Source organism: Canis lupus, chromosome 22 (assembly GCF_048164855.1).
Source record: "Canis lupus baileyi chromosome 22, mCanLup2.hap1, whole genome shotgun sequence".
Taxonomy (NCBI): domain Eukaryota; kingdom Metazoa; phylum Chordata; class Mammalia; order Carnivora; family Canidae; genus Canis; species Canis lupus.
In genome coordinates this window covers 23,137,043-23,157,629 of record NC_132859.1, presented here as the reverse complement: position 1 = coordinate 23,157,629, position 20,587 = coordinate 23,137,043, and the positions used below count along the sequence as shown (strand labels likewise).

Genomic DNA, 20,587 nt, shown 5'->3' with positions numbered 1-20,587 from the left:
TCTCTCTGTCAAATAAATATCTAAAAACATAAATAAATAAGGCATGACTATTTGAAAGAAAGCAGGGTTTTTACACTTGATTTTCAGATTTCATGTGAGTCTTCTGGAAAGAAGTATGGTATTAAGAGTGCAGGCTTGTTATCAAAGAGGCTTGAGCTTGAATCCCAACTGGGAGCTTTTTAAAGTGAGGAGAGTAATACATATATCATAGATTTTTTTTTTTGAGGCTCCAGTGAGATAATTTATGTAAATGTTTAGCATAATATGTGGGTTAGTATTCAATAAACGGTAGTTATTTTAATTAGTATTAATGTCTTAGCTGAAAGAGTCTAAGCTTTCTTTGAAAAATAAGATCTTTTTTATAGTTTTTCCTCCTTTCCCCAGCTGTTTGTAATTTGGAATCTAAGTATTCATTGAAACTTCAAATTTGGAGTTCATTGCCTGTTTTTGTCTTGAAATTCTGAATTATGTGTGAATTGTGTGGTACAGAAGAAGCCACTTAGGATGCTCAGACCCTGTTTGTTAATTGGTAATAGAAGCTGAGCTAGAGGGACACATGGGTGGTTCAGCAGTAGAGCATCTGCCTTCGGCTCAGGGAGTGATCCCAGGGTCTGGGACCAAGTTCTGTATCAGGCTCCTTGCAGGGAGCCTACTTCTCCCTTTGCCTGTGTCTCTGCCTCTCTCTCTGTGTCTCTCATGAATGAACAAATAAAATCATAAATAAAAAAAAAGAAGCTGAGCTAGAGATGATGACCATATTTTTTTTATAAGAAACATTTTGCCTTCCTTAATTAAACCTCACATCTCAGGGATGCCTGGGTGGCCCAGCAGTTGAGCGTCTGCCTTCAGTTCAGAGCGTGATCCTGGAAACCCAGGATCGAGTCCTGCATCAGGCTCCCTGCCTGGAGCCTGCTTCTCCCTCTGCCTCTCTCTCTCTCCCTCTCTCTCTCTCTCTCTGTGTATGTGTCTCTCATGAATAAATAAATAAAATCTTAAAAAAAATAATAAACCTCATATCTCAAAGACGAGCAATAGAGTTTACACAAGGAAAGTCTTGTTTGAACATATTCTCAGGGTTCCTTTCTCTTGAGAATTTTAGTGTCTGTAGCTATCTTGGTGGCCTGAGAACAACTACTCCCAAGATTTAGTGTTCTATAGATAAATTATCCTTTTCTGGGTAGCAGAGCCAAGACAAGCCTGGATATGGGCTAGAGGGTACCAGAAGGAATATAAAAGGAATGATGATGGGGTAGGAGTGCTGAACTATTTGATTTACAAAATATGTTAGCTCTTCAGAGTTACAGGCCTTTTTCCATCTTGGATTTCTCTCTTTGCTTGGGTAATGGGTACTAACCTAAGTATCTCTCATCTAGGAACACATATCTAGACATTTGTTACCTCTGAGTCTAGACCCAAAGGATGAAGGCCCAAAGAGAAAATTCGTTCCCTGTCCCACCCTAGAGCAGCTTAAATCCTGTTGTTGAAGTGCTGTCCAAAGGCTTATCTCTTCCATGGACATTGAAATTTATAATGATTAACTCCTTGGTGGGGGCACCTAGTTGACTCAGTTGGTTATATGTCTTGATTTCAGCTCAGGTCTTGATTTTGACTCATGTCATGATCTCAGGATTGTGAGATTGAGCCCGGAGTCAGGCTCTATACTAGGGATGGAGCCCACTAAAGATTCTTTCTCTCTCTCTCTCTGTCTCTCCCCCTTTACCCTCCCCTACCATTTACCTGCTCGCTCACTTTCTCTCTCTCCTTCTCTCTCTCTCTCCAAAAAAAAAAAAAATCCTTGGTGGAAAATGAACCTAATTGCAGGAGAGAGCCTTAATAGACTTTAATGGGACAATTGTACCACAGTAATTCAGCCAAGCTTTCCAGGGCACAAGGTAAACAGTAAGGATGAGAATTGTGTGATATTTCTCAATTGGCAACAGTTTTTATTGCTTAATGACATCAAGCAGTTTTAATTTTAATCATCTACTTTCTAAGTATACTCTGCCTTTTAAAAGGTGGAGTCAGTTCACTACACATGTGATACCGTGACAGATTCATTCAGCAAACCTTTATGTGGTACTTTTTGCATGCATAGTGACTATCCTAAGCAGCTGGGGATAAAATCAGGTTTTAGGATTTTGTTTATTCATTCATTCATTCATTCATTCATTTATTTACTTATTTATATTTTTTAATTTTTATTTATTTATGATAGTCACAGAGAGAGAGAGAGAAAGAGGCAGAGACACAGGCAGAGGGAGAAGCAGGCTCCATGCACCGGGAGCCCGATGTGGGACTCGATCCCGGGTCTCCAGGATCGCGCCCTGGGCCAAAGGCAGGCGCCAAACCGCTGCACCACCCAGGGATCCCCAGGATTTTATTTATTTTACCTAATTTCTACACCCAGCATGGGGCTTGAACTTATAAGCCTGAGATCAAGGGTTGCCCACTCCATTGACTGAGCCAGCCAGGTACCCCTAAAATGAGGTTTTATTTTATTTTTTTAAAAGATTTATTTGAGAGGGAGCACACACAAGCAGAGGCAGTGGCTGAGGGAGAGGGAGAAGCAGATTATCTGCTGAGCAGGGAGCCCAACATAGGGCTCATTCCCAGGACCCCAGGATCATGACCCAAGCCAAAGCCAGCCGCTTAATGGATTGAGCTACCCAGGCATCCCTAAAATCAGGTTTTAACATGATCTGAACCAGTGTTTCTCAGCCAGGGGGCTATTGGAGTCTGGACAGGACAATTCTTTATTGTGTGACACTTTCCTGCCTTGTCCTTTGCAGCACATTTAGCATTTCTGGCCTCCTGGCATCAAATGCAAGTAGCAATATCTTATCTTTACCTTCCTAAATACACTCCTGGAAGTTGATTTGTAATATCCATTGGCCAAAGGCTTGTAAACATTTAAGCATTCTTCAAGGTAATCTGATAAGAAAGTTCACTGTATAAGAACATTGTATCAGAGCTACTTTAGTTGAAACTGGAAATACTCACTACCCCCACTGGACTTGGCTGGAGTCCCTGGGACCCTTTCTGGAAGCTCCAGCATGCTGTTTTCTATATGGTGACAGGAACTAGACTTTGAGAAGTTATGAGTTAATTTCCACTCAGTTATTTGCAAGGCTCTATATCCTAGAGTCTGTGATTTTTAACTTAGTAACAGTGATTCAAATACAGCACACTGCTTACTTACCTTTGATAAGATCTACCATTATTTTCTTTTAGAATTGCTACTTCACTGTCTTTCCTGTGAATTAATTCAGAATGGTCACATTTTAGTTGTTTCAACCCTGACTTTTTAAATTTCAAAATTTATGCAGCATTTATTTGCATCAGAGCAAAGAGAAGAAATTATCAAAAGTGCAATAGATCATGCTGGCAACTACATAGGTATTTCACTGCGCATCAGAAAAGAACCTTTAGAATTTGAGCAGTATTTGAACCTTCGCTTTGGGAAATACAGCACTGATGAATCCATCACATCTTTAGCAGAGTTTATAGTCCAAAAAATATCACCTAGACATTCGGTAAGACCCTGTGTTAAAAATAAAAATTTGTTCACCTGATTTTGATATTTTTCTTCAGTAATTTTTTATGTCTCAATTTTGTTTGAAGGAACCTGTAAAGCGAGTTCTAGCACTTACAGAAACATGTTTAGTAGAACGTGATCCAGCAACCTATAATATTGCAACTTTGAAGCCTTTAGGAGAAGTAAGTTTGACATTATTAGCTTAAATGAGACTTCTTCCTGTTGCTAAATTAGGATAATTTTCTATTTTAATATTTTCCCATGCTTAAAGAATGGGAAATAAGGAGAATCTATTCTTCACATTATTATATTTATTATACTTAGAACAATGAATATTATAAACTTTATTTCAAAACAAATTTATTTTCAAAGTATGTAAGGTGAAAGGAACTTTTTATTCAACAATTGTATGAAAATTTGAGACATCTAAGCGGCTCTTAAATTATGATACTGTAAACAGTTTTTAAATACTGATTTTGTAAGCTAAAATGGGGATGTGTAGTTCTTATAAGGAAATGCCATAAAACTAAACATCTTTTGTTGAACTTGGTTTTTGTTTTCATTAGGTATTTGCATTGGTTTGTGACTCAGAAAATCCACAACTGTTTACCATTGAATTTATAAAAGGGCAAATACGGAAGTATTCTTCAACAGAAAGGTATTTTTTTTTTAATTCATCAAGCTTTTGAGATCCCAGTATATTCAAGGCGAAGTCCTCCATCAAAGAGGAAAGACAAAATTTATAATCTAGAACTTTGAAATCATATAACTTAGAAAAGACAGCATTATTTTGTTGTATATTGAAAATGAACTTCATTCAGTTTTCCAGTTTCCAAAGAGAATAAAAATGGTGATTTGATTTTAAATATAATGTTGAAAATGTAGTTCTGTAACTTAAGCTTTTAATGTATTTTTAAATAGCATCTTTCACTTTCATTGTTAAATTGTTTGGATACCAACAAGTTACTTTAAATATACTTGAAGTTAGAGTTTTCTAAGTTAGCATCAGTAGACTAGTTACTAATTTTCCAGTGGAATGTGCCTGATTTTTTTTTTTATATTACTATGACTTGGCTGTTGATGTGAAAACGAGTGAGATGCTGTAGCTCATAAACTACTCCTGTAAGGTAAACCACTTATAGTGATGTTCTACTGTGAATGACTAGATCTCCCTTCATGTACTAAGCCATTGTAATGGGATTGGCAGTTTTTATATTTTGGACAGTTTTTTTAATGGTGTTGTAAATAGATTATGACTGAATCTGTTTTTAAAAGATAGTTGAAACAGTTCTGGTACATTTTGCCACTGTCTACCATACAGCCTTATTGAACTGCTGTCACTTCCTGGAGTATGACCAGTAACTGTTTCTTACCTTGGAAAGCTTTTGATCTAAGTTCAACAAAAACAGCATTTTAAGCAAAAGGTTGTATTTTTTCCTGTCCTGAATTCAAGGAAGAGAACTTCTGAAAAAAAAAAAAAAAATAGTGCACATGTTCTAATCAGAGAAGAGATCTCAACATTTACAGTTGGTCATGTGCTTTATGTACATCAGATTGTTTAATCTTGATCCCTAGAAAGATGCCATTATTCCCAATAAAGCCAATATGCAGGAAGCAAAGCAATTTCTTTGTGACTTTGGATTAGGAAAAGATGTCTTAGATACACACAATTCATAAAAGTCTGATTAATTAGACATTGTAAAAATTTAAAACTTTGACCCCCATTAAGAAAAGGAAATGACAAGCCACAGACAGGAAGAAAATATTTGGAAAATATATAGCTAGTAAAAGACATGTTTCTAGAATATATTAAGAACTCTTTTGGGGTACCTGAGTGGCTCAGTTGGATGAGTGTCTGCCTTTGACTTAGGTCATGATCCCATGGTCCTGGGGTTGAGCCCTGCATCAGGCTCCTTTGCTCAGTAGGGAACCTGTTTCTTGCTCTCCCGCTGCCTGCTGCTCTTCCTGCTTGTGTGCTTGCTCTCTCTCATTCTCTTTGTCAAATAAATAAAATCTTTAAAAAAAAATTACTCTTTTAACTCAATACCAAAAAACAAATAATAAATGGGCAAAAATATTCAAATAGACACCTCACCAAAGAGGATATTTGAGGTAAATAAACACATGAAAAGATTATGACTCATTAGGGAAAAGTAAAACTGCTACATGTACACTGAAATGGATAACGTCCATTCAGTTGAACAACAAATTGGCAGTGCCAATTGTTGGCAAACCTGTGGATTCTTATACATTGCTGGTGATGATGTAAAATCATAAACTTTTAAAAAATAGTTTGGGAATTTCTTAAACATATAGTTATTATATGACCCTATGTCAATTCTCCTAGGTATCTACCCCAGACAAAAACATATGGCCACAAAAACTTGTATGTGAATGTTTATAATAATAATTCATAATCAAAACTAGAAACAATTGATATATGTATCACCTGGTGAATGAATAGGCAAAAATATTGATTATCCATACAGTGAAATACTACTCAGCAATAAAAAGGACTGAACCTTAAAAATGTGATATATAAAATAAGCAAGACACATAAGGCTATATATTATATGATTCCATTTATACGAATTTTTTAATAGACTTTTTTGGAGCAATTTTAGGTTTGGAGTAGTATTGAGCAGAAGGTACAGAGGTTTCTCATATACCTCCTCCTGCTTTGCCTCCTAACTGGAGTAGCCTCTCCCATTACCAACATCCCCTACCAGAGTGATACATTTGTTATGAATGATGAACCTGCAGGCTTGAACCAATGTATAATGACACTTACCCACCATTTTAGTATCTTACAGACTATTTTCACTGCCCTAAAAATTCCCAGGGATTCTCTCCAGCAGTAATAATACTGCTCCACTGATTTCATCTTGCCCTCCTCCCTAAACCTTGACAGTCACTCATCTTTTTACTGTCTCCGAGGTTTTGCTTCTTCCACAATATCATAGTTGGAATCATGTAGTATATAGCCTTTTCAGATTGTCTTCTTTCATTTCCTCCCTGTCTCCTATGTCTTCATGTCTGGATAGCTCATTTCTTTTTAACTTAGTAATCCATTGTCTAGACATACCATGGTTTATTCATTTGGTCTCTTAGTTGCTTCCAAGTTTGGCCAGTTATGAATAAAGCTGCTCTAAACATCTGTGTGCATCTGGAACATATGGTAAGAGGATGTTGAGTTTTTTAAGAAACTGCCAAACCGTTTTCCAAAAGTGGCTGTGCCATTTTGTATTCCAAGCAGCAGTGAATGAGAGTTCCTGTTGCTCCATATCCTCACCAGCATTTGGTATTATTAATGTTCAGTTTTGGTCATTCTAATAGGTATGTGGTTATTTCTCATTGCTGTTTCAGTTTGCATTTCTGTGATGATGTATGTGTTGAGTATCTTTTCTTATGTTTATTTTCATATGTTTATTTGCTATCTGTATCTTCTTTGGTGAGGTATCTATCTGTTAAGGACTTTGGGTTTTTTTGTTTAAGATTTTATTTATTAATTTGACAGAGAGAGAATGAACAAGTAGGCAGAGTGACAGGCAGAGGGAGAGGGAGAAGCATGCTCCTTGAGGAGCAGAAAGCCTGATGTGGGGCTGGATCCATGACCCTGGGATCATGACCTGAGCTGAATGAAGGCAGATGCTTAACTGACTGAGCCACTCAGGCACCCTATTAAGGACTTTGAATCATTTTAAAGATTTTATTTGAGGAGAGAAAGAGAAAACACTAGCAGGGGCAGAGGGAGAGAGAGAAGATGATTCCTTGCTGAGCAGGGAGCCCGATGCAGGGCTGGATCCCAGGACCCTAAGATCATGACCTGAGCTGAAGGCAGACGCTTAACTGACTGAGCCACTCAGGTGCCTCTGGATTGTTTTTTAATTGACTTGTTTTTCTTATTGTTGACTTTTAAGAGTTATTTGTATATTTTAGATAGTAATCTATTATCAGATATGGCTTTTATAAATATTCTCTCACAGCCTGTGGCTTGCCTTTTCATCGTCTTGCTGGAGTTGTTTGAAAAAGGAAAACTATAGAGATGTAAAGAAAATATGTGGTTGCCTGGAACTGGAGAGTTTTTTGTAGATGAACACAAGGGAATTTTTTAGGGTGATGGAAGTATACCAAAACTGATGATTGTACAACTGTATAAATTTACTAAGAATTCTTAAACTGTACATTTTAATTGGGTGAATTTTTGATTTGTAAATTATATCTCAGTAAAACTTTAAAAAGTTCTTAAAAAGCAAAAATATTACATTTATAGTGCTTAAGTAATTTGTGAAGATATGTGACAGTAAAGTGCAGAGCTAGTATTGAAACTCTAGGCTCTCTCTTAAAGCGCCCTATTCTGTTGTGCTTGTACTCAGAGTGTCCTGCCTGAGCAGGTGACCTGCTAAAGGGCCTATGCTGTATTCTGATTCTAAATTCCCCTTAATTATCAATCCTAAAACATTTTTTTTACTTTGCTTAGAGATTCCTTATTAGCAAGTTTGCTGGATGGAGTAAGAGCCTCTGGTAACAGAGATGTTTGTGTAAAAATGACACCAACTCATAAAGGTCAGCGATGGGGGTTACTCAGCATGCCTGTCGATGAGGAAGTAGAGAGCCTTCATCTCAGATTTTTGGCCACACCTCCAAGTAAGTATTGATTAAGTATAATTCCATTTCCATCCATCTGCTTAATAATTTAAATATTAGGAATGCAAGCCTCTAAATCTTTTTGAACCTTTTCATCTTACAGATGGCAACTTTGCAGATGCTGTATTCAGGTTCAACGCTAATATTTCATATAGTGGAGTTCTGCATGCAGTAACGCAGGATGTAAGATTGTTTTATAACTTGTTCATTGTCATTAATTTTGGGAATGGAAACTTTTTTGAGACATTCTTCCTTTACCTAGGGTCTCTTCTCAGAAAACAAAGAAAAACTGATCAATAATGCCATAACAGCATTATTATCCCAAGAGGGAGATGTTGTTGCTTCAAATGCAGAACTTGAGAGTCAGTTCCAGGCTGTGAGGAGGCTTGTGGCTTCCAAAGCTGGTTTTCTGGCCTTCACTCAGCTTCCAAAGTAAGTTGTCTTTGAACTTTTAGAGAATACAAACAACTCAAAATAGCAGAAAATCAACAGTTTATCTTTTTATATCTGTGTAAACCTGATACCTTTCATATGATGATATGGTAGTTTTTATTCATGTGAAATAAAGGAAGGTAAGTGGAAGTGAAAGGGGTAGAGATTGGTCCTACACATACCTGCAATATGTTGACTCGTTTTAATGAATTTGAGCAGGAAAGTAGATCCCTTTTAGTTTTGTTTTGTTTTGTTTTGTTTTTTAAGGTTTATTGAGAAGCCCAGGGGAGAGAGAGTCTTTAAGTAGACTCTGAACAGAGCCTGATGTGAGGCTCCATCTCACCATCCTGAGATCACGATTTGAGTTGGTACAGAGTCTTAGCTTAACTGACTGTGCCACCCGGATGCCCCAAAATCCCTTTTAGTTTAATTAATTTTTTAAAAAATCTTCCCCCTCAAAGAAAAAAACTGTTAGGAGAACAGATATGTTCTAGAGGTAGAATTTAAAATATGTACTTGTTGAATGCAATAGAAACTTAAGAAGACTTATAATTCTCTGATATTGCTATTATAAGCTTGTTTTTTTGTTGTTGTTCCATAAGGTTTCGGGAGCGTCTAGGAGTGAAGGTAGTAAAAGCACTCAAGAGGAGCAACAATGGAGTAATCCATGCAGCTGTTGATATGCTCTGTGCCCTCATGTGTGTAAGTAGTATTTATTTTGTTTTGTTTTTAAGATTTTATTTATTCATGAGAGACACAGAAAGAGGCAGAGATATAGACAAAAGGAGAAGCAGGCTCCCCACGGGGGGCCTGATATGGGACTTGATCCCAGGTCCAGGATCATGCCCTGAACCAAAGGCAGACACTCAACTGCTGAGCCACCCAGGCGTCCGTGGTGGTTTGTTGTTGTTGTTGTTGTTTTTTAAGAGACTGGTTTTTCTTAAGTTGCTTGATGGTTTAAATTTCCACAAACTCAGATTTTCATTGTACCAATTAAATTCAGTGTTTTGTATTTCCCAAATTGCTCTTTTGGCAATTTATTTATTCAAATGAAGGTTCGTTTAGCATATCCTATAAACCAGGCATTGTGCTATCTGCTAGAAATACAAAGTTCCTTCCTTCCTTGAAATTGCTGACAGTCTAGTAAGGTAAGCATGTGTGTGTCTCATCTAAAGTAGTAGGGGCCATGGGATCCCTAAAAAGCAGAACTTAGCTTTTTGGGTTTGTGGTGAGGAGAACATAAAAGATTTGAGGCCAGTCTTTTCAGATGTTACACATGAACTGAATCTTAAAGGACAGGCAGGTATTTTCCCTCTGTGTGGGAAAGGGGGCGTATACAAAGGTATGTTTGGGAAGAAGCAAATAATTGAAATGGCTGGGTCATAAAACATGTATGGAGGTGTGTGGGATTAGGAGTTATAGCTAGAAATATATGCAGAGACAGTCATCAAAAGCCTTTGGTATCAGACAAAGAGGCTAATAAATTTGTATCCTTTAGTAAGGAACAACTGAAAGATTTTTCATCAGGGGAGCAGTAATACTAGGTTTGAACTACCGAAAGCTGACAAATATTATGTGGAGACTGTATTAGAGGTAAAATTAAAGACAGGTAGACCAAATAAGAAACAAGATGCTGAGGTAGGATGGGGTTAAAGAAGGCACATTTGAAAGCTGAGGGTAAAGATCTAACTTAGTGACAGCTTGTATGGAGGAGAAGCAATGAATTATCCAGTATAACTTTGACATTCCTGATTTACTAGTGTTGTATATAGCATATGGGACTAAAGTGTTTAAGGCAAGTTTAGTGGTATAGGATAAACTTTAAGTAATCACTTGTAGAAAATCTTCCATTTATACTCAGAAGTGAATTTTGCTATCTTTACTGCTTCTAATAATTCCATGGAAAGAAATAGTGGAATAAGGGTTTCTGAGTGGCACAATTGGTTCAGTGTGACTCTTGGTTTTGGCTCAGGTTGTGATCTCAGGGTCATGAGATTAGCCCCACGTTGGGCTCCTTGCTGAGCATGGAGTCTGATTGAGACTCCCTCCCCCTCTGCCCCTACCCCCAATGTTCTCTCTCTCTCTCTCTCTCTCTCTCTCAAATAAATAAATCTTGAAAAAAATTAGGTAACTAGAATGTAAAATAAAATATCATAGTATGAAACAAACCCAATCTTCTCTCACTACATATTAGGGTTTGGCTATATATTTTACATGAATTATTTCATTTAAGCTTCATAATAGTCCTTTGAGCTAAGTATTATTAATCTCACCTGGACGGCTAAGGAAAGTGAAACTCAGAGTTAATGCAACTTAACCTTGCCTGAGGTCAGCTATAGTCAGCAAAGTTAGAATTGGGTCTTTATTCCTAACCCTCATGCTAGAATCTTTTTCCCATTTTAATTTTTCCACCAATCAGAAGAGACAAATAAATATTTGCTGCTCATTTTAGTACCTGCTTTTAAACATTTTTTTAAAAAAATAAGTAAATAAATGCCAAGTTTTATCATTTCAAATTTAAATATAAAATAGGGAGAGAGAAAAATGGGTCTTATTTGCCTTTTAAGAAGGAGACTTGTGTCTTTTGAGAGAGTTCCTTCTGCAGTACTCTACAGATACTTGCTAGGCACAGTGTCTATGAAGCCTCATCAGACCCTGGGGGAAATCATCACTTTTGCCTGATTGTCTTATCACGAGTTTCCTTTCTGCCTTCAACTTTAAAGGCTGTGTTTTTAAATTTTTTCAATATTTAATGAATACTCTTTACAAATGACTTTCGTGTGATACCAGCATGTGGGACTGCTTATGAACTATCATTGTTTTTAATCAACAGCCCATGCATGATGACTATGACTTAAGACAAGAACAGCTGAACAAAGCTTCTCTTCTCTCTTCAAAGAAATTTCTGGAAAACTTACTGGAAAAATTTAATTCCCATGTGGTAAGTTATAATTAAATTTGGCTTAATGAGAGATACCATACATTATTGAAAAGTATTCTAGAAGTGCAGTTCAGGCATTTTTTTTGTTTTCAATTGTGGCTCCCAACTTTGGTCAGTATCGGTCATACACACTTTGGTCAGCTTGGTCTCTCACTAATAGTAAAATATTTCTGTTTTAAGACTATATCCATTCATCTGGGAAGAATAAGTTGCAAAGACTAGGTTTTTTTCTTTATGTCATTATGAATTAAGCTTCTCCAAAAAAAAAATCTTTGCTCCTCAGTCACTGGTAACAATTTTGGAGATGGGCAATCTATATAGATCTAGAAGGAACAAATTGGTGGAGTGGTTTAACTGTTGTCAAAGATTGCTTTTTATACAAATACTATACATACTAATCTTAGTTGTATTTGTTTGAGGAATCTTGTTTATTTTCTTGAAATTTGACCAAATTTTAATTATTTTCCTTTTAATATATAGTAAAGAATGAATTTACTGTATTAGTAAAACCAAGTACTCCTTAGAGTAATCAAACTTTAGGCCTCATGTTGAGGAATTATGTTTACTTTTAACATTTAGAATAACAGAAGCACATTATTGCTGCGTTTTACTTGAATTTCTCTGTCCTAAGGCAATGTGTTACTTTGTTTCAGGATCATGGGACTGGTGCCCTAGTTATTAGTTCACTCTTGGACTTCCTTACTTTTGCCCTCTGTGCTCCATATAGTGAGACAACAGAAGGACAGCAGTTTGATATGCTCTTAGAGATGGTAGCATCCAATGGAAGAACCCTCTTTAAGCTCTTTCAGGTGAGAGCTTGTATCTTTCTAATCAAATAACAAATAGCTAATCTAAGAACCACTTTTTGGGTCAGTTTGGTTTTAAAATAACGGATGTGTTTCTGAAGTAATGTTGATAAATAAATACATCCTAGTACATAATCATATTAAGAATATTTAATTCCACAGATCTCTTGGTGTTTCATGTAGAGTTCTGTTGATGGCTTTTGACCACCGTTTTGACCATGTTGCCCATCTTTTCTCAGAACTAGAGTAGAAAAAAATCATAAATAGTTGAAAACATTCTTATTTCATATACTGTTGTACTTGTTATATTTCTATGTAATACTTATATTTTCGTTTATATTGTGTTATGTCAATTTGTGTTATTTTATCATTGCTGTTTGATATTTATCATTCCAATATGTATAATTATCCGAGTAAGTGCCAGCTATTTCCTGCTGATGTTTTAATTACCCTTAAAGCTATATTTTAAGAATACTTAAAATTTTTAACCAAACTGTGATCTGGCTTTGAGATGTATCCTTTACTAATTTTATGGCTTATAAAATTGTATATCCTCCTTAAAAGCAATAGCTAGTATGTTGAAATAAAATTATTTTATTCTGTGATACTTTTTTCCCTATTTTAAAGCATCCTTCCATGGCAATTATAAAGGGAGCTGGATTGGTTATGAAGGCAATAATAGAGGTGAGAACAATTTTCAAATTTTAAACCTACTTGAATTTTGATTGGGTATTTTAATTGAAGCTGACAAAATTACATTTCAGCTTTTTATGGGAAAGGTGAAGTTTTTCTGAGTAATAAAAGTAATTTTGAATCTTTATTCAGAAATTAGTTTTAAACTACAGAAACAATCCTTGGTATTAAACTAAGAGTTTAAAGTTCTGAGGTAAGTGGGCTTAGGGCAAATAGATCTTTTGGTTCCTACATTATTTGTATTTTGTTTGTTTTAAAAGAATTAAAAGTTAGCATTTTTCCTCTTACTCTTTTTTGAGGAGAGATGATGGTATTGATGATTTTGAAATCTTTAGGTACTGAGGTTACATAGGAATCTGTTAATGGAGTTATTAGTTCATAGCAAAATAGAATTAAATAACAAAAATTGGTTCTCATGCTAAAGTGCTCTAGAGATCAGGACATATCGTTGGACAGACATGGGATATTGTTTCTGTAAGATGGTTGCTTTAGCTTTCTGTCTTTTAGAAAATAAAATCATGGCTATGAACATCAAATTGCATACTGGATGTTTATAATGACATCAGTCCAAATGGCTTTGGATTCTTTTTGTTGTTGTCATAGTTGTAATTTGGATAAAATGTAAGAGTATTTGCCCCTTTTATCAAAAAACTCAGTGATTGTAGCTTATAAATATAACATTTGGCTAAAACAAAATGCACAGAATTAGTATACTCGTAAATAGGTGTTTAAAAATTAGGCAATACACATCAAAGGTTTTTTAAGCATTTTTAGTATGTATTTACAGATAAGGCCAATTTTCTTCCTCTAGCAAATGGGTTCTAGCTTCCAAAGTAAGTAATGTTATCTCTCACACAGCTGGTGGTAGCCAAGGGCAAGTAAGACCGTGAGACCAAAAAAAAGTGTATTCCTGACCCTGCTCCTCCAATATATTGCTGTTCATTCAGAAGTATTTCTGAAGGGCCAGGTATAACCGAAGTAGACTTTGGGGTTCAATAACAAGCCACACATGTTAGACGGATAGCCAGTGACTAGAGGTGGCTTTATTTATCCTGAAATCCTAGCAGGTATCTTAAATTGTTTTTTCTGATTGTAAAAGCAGTATATAATCTTTGAATAAACACTGGTGTTTACAGAAAAAAATTCAAGGAACAAATACAATAAGTCATTGATATTTTTATCATCCAGAGATAACTACTATTACTACCATTTTGGTAAATTTTCCCTCAGATTGTGCAATGTTCAAAGTTATATATGTATCTGTACTAACGGTGTGTGTGTGTCTATATATATGTACTTGCTATGTATATATTTGTATTGATACTACTGTCAGAATGATATATGTACATATTCACACTATGTGAAATTTGTATATATACTACATATTCAGTTGTACCATATACTTGTACTATTTTTCACTAACATTGTGAGCATTTTTGCTTATTAGTAGGCTGTCTTGAATATCACACTGCTTATATTTCATAGTTCTCTGATGACCTTTGACTAGTAGTCCTATCTATCTTAACTCTATTGCCAAAGTGAGTCCATATAAGCAAAGTAAAATCAGGATAAAAAACTATCCCAACTTACTATATCTTCTTTTAAAAAAAAATGAAGAACCATGTTCACCATGAAAATTATATTGTTAATAATAAAAGCAAGCCAGGTTTGCAGATGCCTTTGGTAGGAATTGCTGATTTCCCTGAGTCGCCTTTGCCTTTCATTGGCTGATATAACTCAGAGAATGAACCTAATTTTAATGCTAAGTTAAGCAAAGCATAATTCATAAAATGTATCTGTAAACATTTAAAACCTCATTTCATAGGCAAATAATATTTTTAAAATTACTTGTATCACCTGGGTTATTTTTGGGTAATTAAGTTGCATTTCAAATTTTTATGACATTGTATACTACATAATTATTTTACCTAGAGGTGTTATAAAATTAGGATAGCTTGTTCTAGATTGCTGCTTTAGGGATCATCTTACCCTTTTTCCAAAGGAAGGTGACAAAGAAATTGCTACAAAAATGCAGGAGCTTGCCCTAAGTGAAGGTGCCTTACCTCGACACTTGCATACTGCGATGTTTACAATAAGCTCAGATCAAAGGATGCTTACTAATAGGTAGGTTAAATTTAATTTGCTATAAATGAACTTGCTTATAAAATGGATTTAGATATTATATAAAACAAACTGAGTAAGTGTTCAGATTATGCAAATGTTTCATTTTCTTCTGATTCACCTAGTTCTTTTCCTTTTCTTATAGAAGAAAGATTGTGCCTAGATGATGATTGCCCCTCCCCCCTGGAGAGCTTGGGGAGGGGAAACAAAACTGTTTGCTTTTTTCCCCTCACTATCCTGTTACGGCTCTATACCCATAGTCATGGGACTGGAACATGGAAAAGAGTGCCTAGAAGCTTATGGAACTAGAACCACATGCCCAGGATTTTTCTCCTTTTATTTTCTGTGGACCATCATATCAATTTTTAAATATCTTTGGTCAGTTAGGTACTCTTAAGAATCCAGAAAACCTTATCTAACTGTCCTAGGTATCCTCAATCTCTTGTAGTTAAGCAAGTTCTCCTTTGGTAAATTGTCTTTTTTTATAGTAATCCTTCAAATATAAGGAAGCACATAAATCTGTTCATTTATTCCAGGCCATGTGAATTCCATCCCTTTTAATCTTTCTTTGATTTCTGATGTGTGACCCTTCAAATATCCTTAGCATACTATGACTCATGACTCAGTTTAAGAAAAAGGATATCATAAATATTTTTAATCATGTTCTTCAGACTTTTTAAATGATCACACAAATTGCTGACTTAGGTTTACTTCGTTATATCATGAATTTCCTTTTTTTGTCACCTATATCCAGTTATTGGATGTCATAGTATGCCTCCTTGCCAGTAGTTTTCTGCTCTTTGTGCTATTATAAGAGGCAGTCTGCATCCCTCAACTTAACAGATGATGGCCACAAAAGTAGTCTTTTGTGTTGCCTGAGAGGACAAAAATAAAAGAAAGATGATTTCCTTGGTGTACTTATTAGTGATAGTAGATACCATCTTTCATTAAAATAGGCAGTGTTTGACATCTTACTCTGTTAAACCCCCAAGTTAGACGTTTGCTTATTGTGTTCCTCTTTATTAAATAATCAGTTACATCCCTTACTGTGATCAGTGACAGTATTTATTGAAAAGCTGTCTGCTTATAAGTTGCCACTTTTCATTTGCATTGCTTTATGCAGATCGCTATTATAAAATGTTATCCCATTTGTCCCTACTTAAAGCCTTTTCAGGAATCCCTGATAAATGATACCTATCCAATGCACGTGGAAGAAATTATGATTGTTTCAGTAGTACTGAATTTCCAAATAGACATCGAAATGAACAGTTTTAGTCGTGTTCTTTTTTTTTTTTTTTTTTTTTTTGTGATAGAACAGAGTATACATAATTTGGGTTTTTAGACTTTTCTTCTGGGAATGTAACCTGTGTAAATACATATGTCTGTAGGTTTGGTTATTTTTCTCACAGATTTCATACTCCTTCCTGTAGCAAATGGCAATTTGCATTCCTACCAAAGCACAGAAGGGTCAACAGTGAATAAAATATATTCTCTGCTCTTGAGGAACATATCGTGAGGGTTAAAATTAATAAATGACTAAATCATAGACTCAACATGGATCTTATATTTATATTCTTCACTTTGAACCAGAATGTGCTTTTACCTCTAAAGTGGCATGAGTAAAATAATTTGCTTTAAGTGCTTTAAGTCTTTCTCCAGACTCCACAACTTAAAATATTTTCTATCTCTGACTTTGCCAGAAAGATTATATTAGAACATAGTTATTGAGTTTTGCTCATGTTCAGAATTCCAAAGAATGCCAGAATGCTATATGCTCACTATATCAGGACTTGTTATACAAACTAATCGTATCATCAAGTCTAAGTGTTTCATTTATTTTCCCTCTTTAAATGAAATAAAAACCTACTTCTTCATGTTCAAGTCCATTGAAAATTAGTTTATCAGGGAAGCATTTTGATTCAGAGAAGATTCTAGAATATTAGCAATATTTTTAATTACTATCTCCTACACCTCTCCACATCAGAATACTAACTTTAAATATTTAACATCAGAATGATTTCTTTGCTGTAGCCATATTTCTTATGTGATATTTTGTTCTTAAAAATTCCTTTCTGTTCTAGCTGAGATAAAGCAGCAAACCTTTCTCAACGTCTGCTTTTTTCAGACAGCTAAGTAGACATTTAGTGGGACTCTGGACAGCTGATAATGCAACTGCAACAAACTTGTTGAAACGCATTTTGGTAAGTCAGTTCAATGACCAAGAAGATTTATGTATTCTTGCCCAATAAAATTTCATTGAGTGAGTTTATACTGTTAAAGGATGTTTTTAGTTTTTGCTTGTTTTTTATTTAAAAGATGCTTATCAAAGGAGTTACCACATAATAAATGCTAACCTTACTAGCTTAAATCATAGTATTTAATTAGGTTTTGAAAGCCAGATTTTCTTTTGCACAGTTGTTTTGAAAATGGATTTTATGTTTTGTGTGTGTTTGCTTTTAGCCGCCAGGCTTGCTGGCATACTTGGACAGCTCAGATCCAGTTCCTGAGAAGGATGCTGATCGGATGCATGTTAGAGATAATGTGAAAATAGCAATGGTAAATAATTATTGTCCTAAGTGTCTTTTCAGGTTGAAAAGAATAATCTTTCTAATACATACCAAAAATAAGCCAAGAATTTACTGTATATTGAATAGTAGTACCAAAAGTAGTATTATTAGTAACAGTTTTATTGAGGTAAAATTTACATCCCGTATAATTCACCTGTTTTAAGTGTACAATTCAGTAATTTTTAGTATATTTATAGGGTTATAAAACCATCACCACAATCTAATATTATAAATAATAGTAATCTTGTATGTTTTGTTTCCCTTAACTCAGCTTGTTGGCACTTTCAGGAATGGATTTTTTTTAAAGTATATTCATACGTATAATGTGATATTTTACAAATAATGTGTGATTGATAAATGTTGGTTAGAAGGGGCCAACAGTGAAAAAATTAACTTAGGGTAGGACTTTTTTTTTTTTTTAAATAAAAACTATGTTTATTATTAAGATTGGGCTATCTCTGAGAAAATTACTTAAACATCTTTCAAGATACACCATTGTAATAATGTCTTATATGTGTTCTTTTCCTTTCCTCACTCCATTTTTCTATTTACACCCATTTCCCATTCACATCTTACCATCTCTCACGTAGGAATCATCTTGAAACTTAAGCAGAAAAGTTAAGATTTCTTGGACAAAAGTATAATTTATTGTAGAAATTTTCACTTTGTTTCTTCACTGAGCCCCCAACATCCAGTATGTATTTTATCATGTAAAATAAATAGTGTGACTCAGCTTTACTTAGATTTTAAAAATAAATTTGCAAACAGGAGTATAATGGATTTTAACATTATTTTACAGGATCAGTATGGAAAATTTAATAAAGTTCCAGAGTGGCAAAGACTAGCTGGAAAAGCTGCTAAAGAAGTTGAAAAATTTGCCAAAGAAAAAGTAGATCTTGTGTTGATGCACTGGAGGGATAGGATGGGCATTGCACAAAAAGAGGTAAAAATAAAATCTGCTTCCACGCTTCTAGCACTTCTGTATATTGTAGGTTTGCTTTCATTGTTGCAGTTCACAGAGATGGTAGTCAGATATTTCTGACTGAACATATGAAGAAATGTCACCTAATTCTGATTCATATTTTTATATAAATTTTTCTTAATTCATAGTTTTATGAATCATTGATAGGATTTTAGTTAGGTATTTTATATAAAATTGAATATAAAATTCCACCCATAAGTTTTCCTTCATAGGTTTTCGGTTTCCATACTAATTTATTCATAGATGTTTCTTTCCTTCTTTTTCTGAATTTTATTTTATAGCTATAAAAATAAAGGTGCTCTTCTTGTTTAGCATTTTTATTCAGAGCTAGCCAGATAGGTGTTTTGGTAATAAGATTCACATTTTTAAATTAAATATACTGTATGTACTTACTTTTTTCAGTATTAGCTCCTTAAATCAAGGTCAGATCAAAAACCATTTTAGTCTCTTGTTCCTTAGCATGTAGTATGATCAATAGAACCTAATTCAGTAATGTGTATTCTTGTGTCTAGGATAAAATGTGCAGTGGTTAAATCAATAAAAGTTGACTTGATCTCACCATTTTTGTTGACCACACTTACATTCTTTCTCTTAAACCGTCTCTTTACTTAATGGTAGCTATTTCTTTATACAAAGAAAATAATATAAATACCTCACCAAGCAGGTTTCTTATCTGTTAAGCCTCCAATTCTTGATTTCAACTTAAGTCATCATCTCTGGGTAGTGAGATCAAGCCCTGCATTAGGCTCTGTGCTGAGTGTGGAGCCTGCTTAAGATTCTCTCTCTCCCTCTTGCTAAACAAGAGCACCTTTATTTTTATAGCTATAAAATAAAATTCAGAAAAAGAAGGAAAGAAACATCTATGAATAAATTAGTATGGAAACTGAAAAGCTATGAAGGAAAACTTAAGGGTGGAATTTTATATTCAGTTTTATATAAAATACCTAAATTGAAGAAAGCTAGAACTGGTTGTCCTTTTTGTGTGTAGCATTTACATTTTCACTAGTCTAGACTCCTAGCTTTTTGTCTTGAGGGCCGGGGAAATTGAAGAAAGCTAGAACATTTAAATGTAGACATCAGGTGCCACAGAAGAATTATAGTCATGTGGTATCTGAAATTGAGACCAAAATTCAGTTCTGTAGAATTTGAGCATAAGGAGTTTATGCTGAACTGTATGAGTAATATGTGCAATATAAAGAATCACTAGATATGCTTTCTAAATGGCTAGGATAGTGAAGAGATATTGCACTTTGAACTTTTTTTTTAAGATTTTATTTATTTATTCATAGAGACAGAGAGAGAAAGGCAGAGACACAGGCAGAGGGAGAAGCAGGCATCATACAGAGAGCCCGATGTGAGACTCGATCCTGGGTCCCCAGGATCACACCCCGGGCTGCAGGCGGCGCTAAACCGCCGCGCCACTGGGGCTGCCCTGAACTGTTTGACCTATATCTGAGACTAGTTTTATTGTTTAAGACAAGTTACAAGTTTTCAGAGTGTTATTTCCTCTTTCATAAAATCAAAATAACAGTACTTCCCTTCTCTATTCTGGAGGGCTGCTTTTATGTAAAAGCAAGGAAATAATAGGGATGGCTGGGTGGCTCAGTCGGTTAAGCCTCCAGTTCTTGATTTCAGCTTAAGTCATCATCTCTGGGTAGTGAGATCAAGCCCTGCATTAGGCTCTGTGCTGAGTAGGGAGCCTGCTTAAGATTCTCTCTCTCCTTCTCCCCCACTCCCTGCTCGATCACTCACGCACGCTCTCTCTTAAAAAATAATAATAATATAGCAGCACTATATACATGTCTGTTCATTATAATATTCCTGAAACATTCGAGTAATCAAAAATCTACAGATATGATCTGA

The 20,587-nt window shown here is 35.1% G+C and overlaps 1 protein-coding gene across 7 annotated transcripts in view; it reads left to right on the top strand.

The window, feature by feature from the left end:
• The window catches only part of DNAJC13 (DnaJ heat shock protein family (Hsp40) member C13), a 117,439-nt gene that overhangs the window by 39,273 nt on the left and 57,579 nt on the right, over positions 1–20,587 (top strand). For all 7 annotated transcript variants that reach the window (XR_012014919.1, XM_072792750.1, XM_072792752.1 and 4 more), the window contains 14 exons: positions 3,327–3,533; positions 3,622–3,717; positions 4,102–4,193; positions 8,016–8,182; positions 8,286–8,365; positions 8,445–8,614; positions 9,217–9,316; positions 11,448–11,555; positions 12,209–12,364; positions 12,989–13,045; positions 15,057–15,178; positions 17,301–17,376; positions 17,636–17,731; positions 18,542–18,685. Coding sequence is in view for 6 of the 7 variants with exons in the window: in XM_072792750.1 (XP_072648851.1) it covers positions 3,327–3,533; positions 3,622–3,717; positions 4,102–4,193; positions 8,016–8,182; positions 8,286–8,365; positions 8,445–8,614; positions 9,217–9,316; positions 11,448–11,555; positions 12,209–12,364; positions 12,989–13,045; positions 15,057–15,178; positions 17,301–17,376; positions 17,636–17,731; positions 18,542–18,685 (1,671 nt within the window). In the remaining variant the exon portion in view is untranslated. The remainder of the gene's footprint in view (positions 1–3,326; positions 3,534–3,621; positions 3,718–4,101; positions 4,194–8,015; positions 8,183–8,285; positions 8,366–8,444; positions 8,615–9,216; positions 9,317–11,447; positions 11,556–12,208; positions 12,365–12,988; positions 13,046–15,056; positions 15,179–17,300; positions 17,377–17,635; positions 17,732–18,541; positions 18,686–20,587) is intronic.